The sequence below is a fragment of the Syngnathus typhle genome, linkage group LG22, assembly GCF_033458585.1.
Source record: "Syngnathus typhle isolate RoL2023-S1 ecotype Sweden linkage group LG22, RoL_Styp_1.0, whole genome shotgun sequence".
In the NCBI taxonomy this organism is placed as follows: Eukaryota; Metazoa; Chordata; class Actinopteri; order Syngnathiformes; family Syngnathidae; genus Syngnathus; species Syngnathus typhle.
The window spans coordinates 4,279,778-4,291,894 of record NC_083759.1 but is presented as its reverse complement, the minus strand read 5'-3'; the positions used below and the strand labels follow the sequence as shown (position 1 = coordinate 4,291,894).

The 12,117-nt window shown below is 38.8% G+C and overlaps 1 protein-coding gene across 1 annotated transcript; it reads left to right on the top strand.

The window, feature by feature from the left end:
- Window positions 1-487: 487 nt before the first annotated feature.
- Window positions 488-11,757, top strand: tshr (thyroid stimulating hormone receptor). The gene is made up of 10 exons (XM_061270186.1): window positions 488-811; window positions 2,395-2,466; window positions 3,398-3,472; window positions 5,586-5,660; window positions 5,967-6,041; window positions 6,673-6,750; window positions 7,832-7,900; window positions 8,589-8,666; window positions 8,762-8,950; window positions 9,423-11,757. Exons 1-10 carry the CDS (start codon window positions 651-653, stop codon window positions 10,846-10,848), a joined length of 2,298 nt encoding a protein of 765 aa, XP_061126170.1. The 5' UTR covers window positions 488-650; the 3' UTR covers window positions 10,849-11,757.
- The last annotated feature ends 360 nt before the right edge of the window (window positions 11,758-12,117 follow it).

Here is a 12,117-nt window from a genome sequence, read left to right as displayed (position 1 = left end):
TTCTGTTCTTGAGAAAAACAAAAATAGCAAAAGAGCTGTTCAGAAAATTGATGGATCGATAATAATAAATAAATAAATAATAATAATAATAATAATAATAATAATAATAATAATAATAATAATAATAATAATAATAATAATAATAATAATAATAATAATAATAATAATAATAATAATAATAATAATAATAATAAACAGAGATCAGGTTTGCATTCCGCATTCACAAATGAGATAAAAACAGTTGTCAGATTTACCTCAATGGAAATTTTGTTTTCCACTGTTATATTGTAGCCCACCGATTTTACGTAATCATCTCCTGCATTACACAACGCTTTGTCTTTTTCCGACGTAGAAAGTAACATAACACCCAAAATAATGAGTGAGGGGTTGGGAGTTATTCTCCAATCTAACACAAGAGTGCCTCCTAAGTCCACCCTCAAGATGAAGACCACCTCCAAAAGCTACTAAAGCGCTCCAGCTGCCCCGTCCTCCAGCATCCCTATACCTTCACAGCGTCACATAGAACCTCCTGGGACCCTCAAGAGAAAAGTGAGTGCTTTCTGCAAGCATTTGGGCAATGCTATCCTGCAAATATTTTTACTGAGATCACCAAGAGGACAAAAAAGACAAGAAGAAAGAAGGACTGGAATATGCAATTGATAGTATGCGTCCTGTTTATCCTCCACATGAGCACCGCGTCCAATGCTGACTCCTGTCCTGATGCCTGTAAGTGCTCAGAATGGAAGAGTCGCACCATCTCTTGTATTGGCATTGATATGATGCCCAATTTCCCAGCTAGCACAGAGACACTGTAAGTACATTTTCATCTGTAGCTACAAGTATTTTTTTTTTATAAATGGATGTTGAATGCAAAAACTCTTCTGCCATGAGTTTCCCAGCACACTTTGCTGGGAAAATCATTATAATGCAATGGTTATTCCAATAAAAGTGCTCCCACATGGCACTCAGATTCTGTCAAGTAGTCACATTATCTCTCTATTTGCTGTAATAGTATTCTCCATTCAATAGAATTTTTTTCTTTTACTTTATTCTTAATTTAAATGTAATAAACTAAATGGCAGCCATGACATATGACACGCACTGCATGAATGATATGCAACTGCTGCAATGTAAATAAGATGTACCGAATTAGTATAGGGGATAAAAAAGATGCCAATCATATTTTTGTCAAATATTATTCTAAAGGAGAAATGATAAAACAATTGAATAAATTATTATTTTTTTCAATTTTGCATTGTTGTCTGCTATAACAGTAGTCAATATTGAAAATAAAAAGGATGTTAATGGTAGTTAATAGTCCCCCAATGACATAATTAACACAAAAGTCCTAACTTTGATGCCATGTAGGAATAATTTGTAGTTACTTTAATCTATTTTTATTCAACTGTGTCCTTAGTTTCCCTGTATGCTTCGAGTTTCCTATCAAAAGGAAATTACTGTGCAAATAAAAGTAGTGAGAGGTAGAAAGTGTAATCACAGGTGTACACTTAGCTCGGGGGTCTTTGAGTGTAAAAAGGTGAAGGGGAGTCAGAGAAGTGGAAAGGAACACAAAGACACACTTGAAAAACCTGCGGAGCGTAACACTTGACTCATCGAAGGTCTCGCGTTCAAATCCAACGTTTACATTTTGCAACTTCAGATAGCTGAGAATTATTCCGAGGGGAAAAAAGACTCAACGAAAAAAACCATCTATGACGGAAATTTCACCAAGGCAACAGTAAAAACAACTACCTTAGTACAAGCTAACGTACCATTCCAATTATTTTGGAGCTGCTCATTTAGGGTAAAAGTATTACATATACAAGTAACTGCACGGGCGGGAGGCCACGGGGCTGTTGAGACATTTTTAATAAACCTCAGTGGAACATGTGCAGGTTGATATACCACAGAGTCACTCGTTTCCAGTCAGCGCAAAATGAGATGTAGTCCATGGTAAACACAACGATGATGTTTTCTCTAGTTTTTGGTCCAAGAAGACTCATTGAGAGTGCAATTTTCTCCTGAAGTGTGTAAGATGGGCTAATTGGTCTTCATCCTGCTTATTTGGGATTGCACCAAGTTTTGACGAGTGGGAAGAAAGATGTCGAGGTCTGCTCTGCGTCGTGTTTGTTTGAATTTGTCGAAGCATCGTGCATTATGTGTCCGCTGAATGATCTCGTGATTCAGCCACATCATAAGCTGGATACAAGGGATGACATCAGTTTTTAGATTTGGCTGCTTTTGATTTCAAAGTTAAATTGAGCTAAATAAACACAGTTTTGTCAACTAAAACAGGTTTACAGAAATCTGCAGAAAATCAATATCATGTGATGTATTACAATAAATGTCTTTCACCACCAAAAGTACCTCAACTAGTAAAATTCTTTCATGCAGATGGCTTTTTGAGACTCGTCTGTCATCTGTGCCATCAGATGCTTTTGCCAGGGTGGTTAACATCTCAAGGATGTGAGTAACTAGTTTGTTTTTTGTGATTACATCTCAAAAACAAATAAATATGGGCTACTCTCCTCCACCTGTTCTTTTTTCTACTACTTCTCTTCTTTCCAGCTGAGTCACACTTAAGGGATTGACTTGCTTAATATCCTCACCAGACTGAACAGCTGGAAATATGAATGCATTTCTTGAATATCAATAGCACTCCTTTTAGGAGTAAAATAAAATACTTTTGAGAGAGTTTTCTCTTATTCTATTATTCAAATCATTCTCCATCTGAATGATGTAATATGGAGAATTAGCTAACTGCTAATGGCTTCTGACAACCGGCACGTTTGATTCTCCAATTAAAGAAATAGGTTATTATTAATTATTATTATTATTATTATTATTATTAATAGTTGTTATTTTTAAGTACACCAGGCCATATTGCATGTATTCATCAAATTGTGTTTGATTTATAATTTTTAATGTTTTAAAATACAGATATTTCTTTCAATTTTGCTGTGCTGGTAACTAATAAGAAAGGGATGGACATTTATCAACTAAAGAGTAAAGATAATTTGGGTGATTATTGTATTCATGTTTTTAAATCTCTATTACCATATACGGGTTGTCTAAATTTGTATTTATTTATTTATTTTTGCATCTGCAGGATACCAACCAACCACACTTTAGCCCGCTGATTGGTCGACAAAGAATTTTTTTTGTCGTAACATATTGATCAATTGCTTGGTTGGAAGTTTATTTAAAGAGTATTGTACTTGTTTCCAATGACAAATTGAACCTGCGTGAGTGTTGACCTGCTAGTGTATACATCCAGCAGATGCCTGCAAAATGACCACCGAATTTAGAGGCTTTGAGACAAGCAATCTAAATAAATCTGGAAATAGCTCTAGATTTGGGAAAACTATTGGAAATCAATCATGTTTATTTCTTTTAGATATATATCAGTGGATGTGACTCTGTGGAGACTAGAGAGGAACGCATTTCGCAACCTGAGGCAAATCACCCACATGTGAGTATCTGAAACAAAGGCCACATTCTTTATTGATCCTGGTTGAGTAAATTGTTCTACTGTATTCGCTCCCTGGCGAGATAAGTTTCAGTTACGGCCTTGAAAGTGCCTCAAAGTAAAGTTTAGCTTTACAGTGATCCCTCGCTACTTTGCGTTTCGTTTATCACGGCTTCACTACATCGCGGATTTTTTTCCCAAATTAAAAAAAACATTTAAAAGTTAAAATGAAACTTCTAAATTGAGGAAACTTATCTAACCTTTAGGAAAATGTAGTATTGCTCCAAATGTTCATTTACATTAGAAGTCTGTTTTCGCGTGTTAGCACGATAGCATCTTTCCGCTAACTCGTTAACCTGCCCAGTACTTCTTGTTGATGACCGTACTTAATTTAACTTATCGCGGGTGGATTTTGGAACCAATTATTCGCAATAAACGAGGAATTACTGTACTTCAATGTGCGTACAATCTGAAACTAGATATTGATAATCGTGTACTAATGCTGATATTTGTTTTCGCAACTATAATTAACAGCAACACTTGAATTGAGCACTGCAAATACTCCTCAATTGCCACCTGAATTTTTGTCGTGACTAACTAGCGGACTTATGCCGGATAATAAAAATACAGACAGAATCATTCCAACCAGCCGAGGTTGGTATCTGGTATCTTTCCGGGGGTGTTATTTTATACATCTAGGGCCTATTTGCCTCTGATTGGTGCGGTATAAGAGATAATAGCATTTCACTCAGGTTTCCTTCAGGGTCAGACACAAATGAATGCCCTGATTCCTTTTGGCTGCCAACAGCAGCTATACATGGGAGGCGAACGAATGATTTGGGAGGTCTTGACTAAATTGAAACCACATCATTACATACACAGTTCTTACTTGGAATTAGGAGGACACGAAGGATGAAAGTAAGACAAATTCCTCAATACAGAGTCTTGTTACATACAGAAAGAGAAATTGGTTACGGCCATTAATACGAGGTGGTATTTGGTCTTTGGGAAAGACAGTTGTGTATTTTTATTTCAAGAAGCCTGTCAAGCAGAACAAAATGGCAAAAGAGCTGAGATCAACTGAATTTTAAATACAAAATGGAAACAGATTACAGCTGCATGTCGAAATAGTTACTTTTTGTCCAAGTTTATCGGGGAAATATTGTACTAAAAATTATAACTAAGGCAGTCATAAGGCAAGCACTGAAATGAATGATTTTTTAATAAATATTGGAAAAAAAATTTCAAACCACTGGTTTATTAGAGAAAAATTTAAATTACCGTATTTTCCGCACTATAAGGCGCACCTAAAAACCTCCAATTTTCTCAAGTGCGCCTTATATATGGACCAATATGGATTCGTGGATGAGGACTAATTTATTAAAGTGAGCTTTATGTGTTTATCTTGTGTGTTGTGTGATATTAAGGTTTGAACAACGTTGAGTTATTGATATATTGTTATTGTTTTCACTAATGCAAGAGATAATAGCATTTCACTCAGGTTTCCTTCAGGGTCAGACACAAATGAATGCCCTGATTCCTTTATATATTGTGATTGCATTAACGTTTGAGCAACGTTATTTATTTTATGCGCCTTATAATCCGGTGCGCTTTATATATGGACAAAGTTTTAAAACGGGCCATTCATTGAAGGTGCGCCTTATAATGCGGAAAATACGGTAAAAGAATTTAACTCCACCAATTAAGCATACAGACTGGCAACAGTTCTTAATGTATCAGCTCGTAAAACAGTCTGCCCGAATAGCATCAGGAAGTAAGTGAGTTTGCCTGCTAGGCCGTTAGCCAGGATGTGAATATGGCCAAAACACATTGACCTTAGACATAACACAACTGTCCTGTCCAGCCAGGGTGAACCAAAATAAACATATTAATGAAACACTTTATGAAACCCCCCGTCTCATTCCTACTTCTGGTTTTGGCTGTCAGCATTAAATTTCCCTTCACTGACCTGCACCTTGTTCAGATGTTCCAGCAGGTTTTCATGACATGTTGCCGTATTCCACCGATTCTATATATTCACTTTCTCATGGAAACCAAAAGTTTTCTTTGAGAAGATTGTAAATTTCAACACAATATTGTCTCTTTGTTCAATCAGAGAAATACGGAATGCAAAGAATTTAACCTACATTGACCCGGAAGCCTTTAAGAATCTCCCCAACCTGAAATACCTGTGAGTACTTGTCATCCCATTTTTTTAAAAACAACTTTCCTACATTATTAAAACTTTTTATTATTTTTAGCATCCATTTCATAAGTCATATATCTTGAGAAACATTTAGTTGACATTGACTTTACAGTTTTGATCAAACGGTTAAAATAATGTGAGTCAGATAATGTAATGTACAAAAGTAATGTACACATTGCGTTGATGTGTATTTTATTTTGAAAGGATGACTTAAATTCAATTGCTGATATTGGAAAATGTGTGGAATTTTATTGACTGTATCACATCTAACAGTTTCTTCTTCTCCATCAGGGGGATTTTCAATACAGGCCTTAACAGCTTTCCTGATTTGAGCAGCGTCCACTCAAACGAAAACAATTTCATTCTGTAAGTTATTTTTAAACGCTGTAAAAAGTGCATCGGTTTGGTTAAACATAACAAAACGAATAATAAGTAATAATGGGAAAAAATGTGCTTCTTTACCACTACAGTGCTAATATTTTTTTCTTCAATGTTTTGGAATTTTGATGTTTCGTACAATGAACAATTTCAAGTTTGATTGGTTTTCATCCATTTTGCATGGCTGGGCTTATGCGGCTCACTTGTTTTCCATCTGACATATTCTCAATGTGACAAGACAATTTGGAACAGACTGGCAGACAAATTAGTGACTTCCTGCTTGGAGTGACTGCTTTGGTCCACTTCCAACCAAAATGCGGCCGTGCTCAGAGCTCTCAAATGGCATTAATTGAAGAGTACAGAGCAAAACACTACACAAGCACTTATTATGTGGCCGTTTGCACTTGTTATGAGTACATGTTCTCAAGATGTTGTGAGTCATCAAGCGTGTGGTTTTTCTGCCATTGAGTCATTCCTTCAATCAACATCTCTACCCACTTTCATTTTCCAGCGAAAAAGTGAGAAGGCATCAATCTTCCATTGCATCTCTGCCACTTTCCAGAGAAGAGTATACAATGTACTTAAAGCTTTCTTTGTGGGGCTTCTTCTCTCTTTGCAGGGAAATTGTAGATCATCCTCACATTACTGTCATTCCACCCAACTCCTTCCGTGGCATCACCAGTGATTTGCTGACAGTGTGAGCTATTGGCATGACACGTACAGTTAACACACAAATGTACACTGTTCCATATGTTTTAATGTACCGTATTTTCCGGAGTATAAGACGCACCCAAAAACCGAACATTTTCTCAAAAGGTGCGCCTTATATATGGACCAAATTCCTAAATTCAAACTGGCCCGAAGCATTGTGTCATGAAATCAATCATAAGTGGCCCGCTGAAGACTATGAATCAAAAAGACTATGGATCATTATTTTGTGATTATAAAGTAATTTGTTGCGTCTGAAGTTGAAATAAAAAAGCGAAAATGGAGAATGATTTGGATTCAAAATCTGACATGATGCATTAATGGTGCGCCTTATAGTCCGGTGCACCTTGTATAAAGACAAAGTTTTAAAATGGGCCATTTATTGAAGGTGCGCCTTATAGTCCGGAAAATACGGTAATTTATCAATTTTGGAATGATACTGACAAAATATATATCATTCTTTAATTAATTCTAAATTCTGATGAGGTCATACTAGGAACTATGCTTTCAAAGTTTTAGCTCCGCCCACAAATATACTTCCATTTACTGTACTTTGTTTATCAGACTATTCCCATGTGCTCTTCCATGACTGGAAACATGGTTAGCCAGGGTTCCAGATTCTCCAGGATGCATGGAAACATTCCCGTACATTCAGTCATAACATTTATTAAAAAAGGTGCAGCTGATCAGAAGATCATAACCCACTACACACACAAAAAAAAAAAAAAGTTTGCTCCATAAATAGTAGCAATGTAATTAAATCTATATTAAAACCTAGAGCAGATTGCCTTTTAATGAGAAACAAATACTAAGCCTCGAATAGTTTGAAGAGCTGCAGACAGGTCAGAATGAGCTCACTTGGAGAACATGTTGTGCGTACGTATTAGCACACAAACACACAACAGGCACTCACGGCCATGTGGTCAAGGGGGATTGTAAATTTAATACACGGCGCTGCATTTATAGGAAATGTAAACCACAAAATTGCACAGACAAGACAAGACGTCACTGTGTACATGGAGATGCCGTGTTAGAACATAAGCAATTCAAAACAATGTTTTTTTTTTCAGGATGCTTTATGGAAATGGCTTCAGAGAAATCCAACATCATGCCTTCAACGGGACCAAGCTGGATCAAGTGTACGTCAAAACTTGTTGAATCAAACTGACGACAGTTTGAAAGGAAATGTTTAAACGATGGAAAATGAGACTCGCGTTCAACTTCTCACCTCCGGGCGACTAAGTACATTTCTTCCACTTTTTTTTTTTTTTGACAACTTTGCTCAGCACTTTCAGACCTCACAACTCGTAGGATTAAACTATTGCTGACATGTGTCGTGTTTTTTCTGCTGCAAATGGATCTTCTCATGTTCGCTTCAGCCAAGCTTTTGATTAGCCCACTCAAGTTCTCATGGGAAAATATTGTGCCTCTAAATTGAGGAGCAGGAAGTTCTTGCATTTACTCAGGGGACACTGGATTCTTTGTGACCATCTCCAAACTCAACATTGCATTTTGTTTTTAATTTCTTTGCATATGTTCATTTTACAAGAGCCTACATTGGTGAGCGACCAAAATCGGAGCACGTGTCACGTTAGTTTTGGCGTGTTACATCCACTCGAGTGTTAAATGAAGCCAGTGCAGCTCGACCAAAACAAACACAGCTCCTGATTTGTAGAAAGATGTGTGGTGAAGGAACGGTGTTTTTAAGAAGTGCTCCATTGTGTCATTTGTCTAATTTTACAGAACTGTGCAGAAATGAGGCCCGTAGGATTTTAGTACTGTCACTCAAATGTGAACGATGATTTGACGATTTGTTTGCCTGTGCAGTGATCTTCACAGGAATAAATATTTGACCAAACTGGACGAAAGAGCTTTTGACGGCGCCATCAGCGGGCCCATGCTTTTGTAAGATCCTCACACATATTTACTTACCAATAATCAGGCCAAAATTTATTCCTCATCGATGTGATGCTTCAAATCGTAATTTCTCTGTCCCTCAGAGACATATCCCAGACGGGGATTACCTCCCTGCCCACCAGCGGTATGGAGTCCCTCAGAGAGCTGAAGGCCCGTAATGCTTGGGCCCTTAAGAAATTACCACCTATCAAAACTTTCAAGCACCTCACCACGGCTAATCTTACCTACCCCAGCCACTGCTGCGGCTTCAAAAATCTCAAAAAGAAACGAGGGTGGGTTTTATCCGAGATTTTTGTATTGGTCCAACTAAAGTGTGTTGAGTTCAATTTTTAAAGAGAATAAATTTTTCTAGCATAATTTAAGATCATAGGTTTTAGATCAGTGGTCCCCAACTTTCTTTGCGCCACGGACCGGTTATGTGTCAGAAATATTTTTGCGGACCGGCCTTTATATAGATAAATAATACATTTATAATAAATATTTAAATACGATGAAAAAAATGATACGACTGGCATAAAAACAAGTATAAACAACATCATTTTTAATTTTTTTATTTATTCATTCATTTATTTATTTGTTTGACTTGAATTAATTGATCGTCGATAAAAAAACAATTCCTGTGCGGCTTGGTACCAAATGACCCACGGACCGGTACCGGTCCGCGACCCGGTGGTTGGGGACCACTGGTTTAGATCATAGGTCATGATCATAGATCCGGTTTGTAACCCCCCACGTGTTTTCCAGATTTAGGGAGTACCTCCTCTGCAACCTGACGGCATTCCTCCAGAACGATGCTGACCAGCATCAGAAGCGTTCTGTAGCGCCGCTCCACACGGCTTCCCTCCAAGGCGCCGTAGACATCCCAGAGGAACCCAACGACGACCGAGACGGCTTTCACGGCAGTTTGCACTACCACGCCTACTTTGGTGGCCGTCCGGATGAGGATGTGGGTTTTGGAGATACGCTCATGAACCCTCAGGAGGATCCAAGCGAAGATTTTGATAATCGTTACGATTACGTGGTGTGCGACGAGGGGGAGGAGGTGATGTGTGCGCCGGTGCCTGATGAGTTCAACCCTTGTGAGGACATCATGGGCTTTGCCTTCCTGCGGGTGTCTGTGTGGTTTGTAAGCCTGCTGGCAGTTCTGGGGAACGTGGTGGTGCTCCTGGTGCTGCTCACCAGCCACTACAAACTCTCCGTGTCACGTTTCCTCATGTGCCACCTGGCCTTCGCCGATCTCTGCATGGGGATTTACTTGCTGCTCATCGCCTCGGTGGATCTCCACACGCGAGCGGAGTACTTCAACCACGCCATCGACTGGCAGACGGGCCCTGGCTGCGCTCTCGCTGGGTTCTTCACCGTGTTTGCCAGCGAGCTGTCTGTCTACACGTTGACTGTGATAACCCTGGAGAGGTGGTACGCCATCACGTTTGCGATGCGGCTGGATCGTAAGTTGCATCTTCACCACGCGGCTGCGGTTATGCTAGGGGGTTGGATCTTCTGCTTCCTGCTGGCACTGCTCCCACTCGTAGGAGTTAGCAGCTACCAGAAAGTCAGCATCTGTCTCCCGATGGACATCCAAACCACAGAAGCTCTGGTTTATGTCATATCTGTGCTCGTCCTCAACGTCATGGCTTTTCTCGTCATCTGCGCTTGCTACGTCAAGATTTACTGCGCCGTTCACAATCCGCAATATCGTTCCGGATCGAAAGATACCAACATCGCCAAACGCATGGCGGTCCTCATCTTTACTGACTTTCTCTGCATGGCACCGATTTCCTTCTACGCCATGTCGGCAGTGTTGGACCAGCCGCTCATCACCGTCTCCAACTCGAAGATATTGTTGGTGCTCTTCTACCCACTCAACTCATGTGCCAACCCATTTCTTTACGCTATCTTCACCAAAGCCTTCAGAGGGGATGTGTTCATTCTTCTCAGTAAAATCGGTCTGTGCCAACGTCAGGCTCAACTGTTCAGAGGTCAGACGGTTTCTTCGAAAGGCAGCAGTGGGACATCCCAAATCCGAAAAGACAAGGACAAGTTGGGAAACGGAAGAAGTCCAGGTCAGAAAAATGCAACTATTCTCCAGAAGAAATGCTCCTCGTCTTCATACCATCCGGTGGTCGGCCAGCAGGCAAACCTTGAAGACAACCAGAACCTGAAGACGTGAGCTAAACACCAGCCGGAGCTCTCAGAGGAAGAGACGTCGAGGCCTTGAAGCGTTTGCCGGCGGATCTGTTTGAATATTTAACAGAACGCTCCGGCGGGCTTCCATTCCAACTTCAGCTGTTTTCACAATTTGAGCTGCGAGGATTTTATGGTTCCAGTTGGTGGAGAATATCAAGTGTCACTGAAGTATGACTTTGACCTCATCTCTTTGACTGTGAGACCTTGTTATTGAGGCACATTCAGCAGAAGGAGAATTCAAATGATCGGGACTCGTTGCATTTTCCAACCATAATGTTGGCTAATGTCATTTCTGTCACAATTGCACTTTTAATGGTTTATTGTGTTCAATATTGATCACTGTAACAGGCGAGATGAATGATTTTATGAAATTTTATTCGCCTATTCTCATAGAATCTATTTTTTAAGATTGTTTCGCATGATTCTTTTGAAAGAACTACTCGCTTCTTATGATACAGTAATCCCTCGGCTTTTCGCGGCAAAAAACACCCGCAAAAAGTGAAATCCGCGAAATACGGGCACCAACAAGAAATACTGGGCAGGCTAACGAGTTAGCGGAAAGATGTTAATTCGCGATCGTGCTAACACGCGGGAACGGACTTGTTAAAGAATGTAAACGAACATTTGGAGCAATACTACATTGTCCTAAAGGTTAGAAACATGTTTCCTCAATTTAGAAGTTTTATTTGGACTTTTAAATGTTTTTTTTTTAATTTGGAAAAAAAATCCGCGATGTAGTGAAGCCGCGATAAACGAAACGCAAAGTAGCGAGGGATCACTGTATTACAAATTTCAATCTTTATTTGGTGTCATATCATTGTATTTTTGTTCAGATATGTATTGCAAATATAGTATTTTCTGACATTATAGTAAACAAATTACATTCTTTAAATTTATTCCCGTGAATTATTATTGATTATTTATTTCCGTGGTAATACAACTTCCAGATTTTAAGATACAGTTAGTACCATGAACTTCATCCGTTACATAATATGACAGTTTATATCTGCTTGGTAAACAAATGCAATTGTTAATCCAGTCATTGATTTGTTATAACGATTATCCTGATTATTAGCCATTTTCTAGTCATTGCACACAGGTAAAAAAAAAACCATATTCTGTCAGGGCCTCTACTTTAGAATGTTATGATTGTTTTTCCAGTATATAATATTTTCCCATCCTCTAACAAGTGACCTAAACAAATCTAGTTCTAATGACTAGATTTGTACTCACTGAGAGCGCTCAAAGTTTT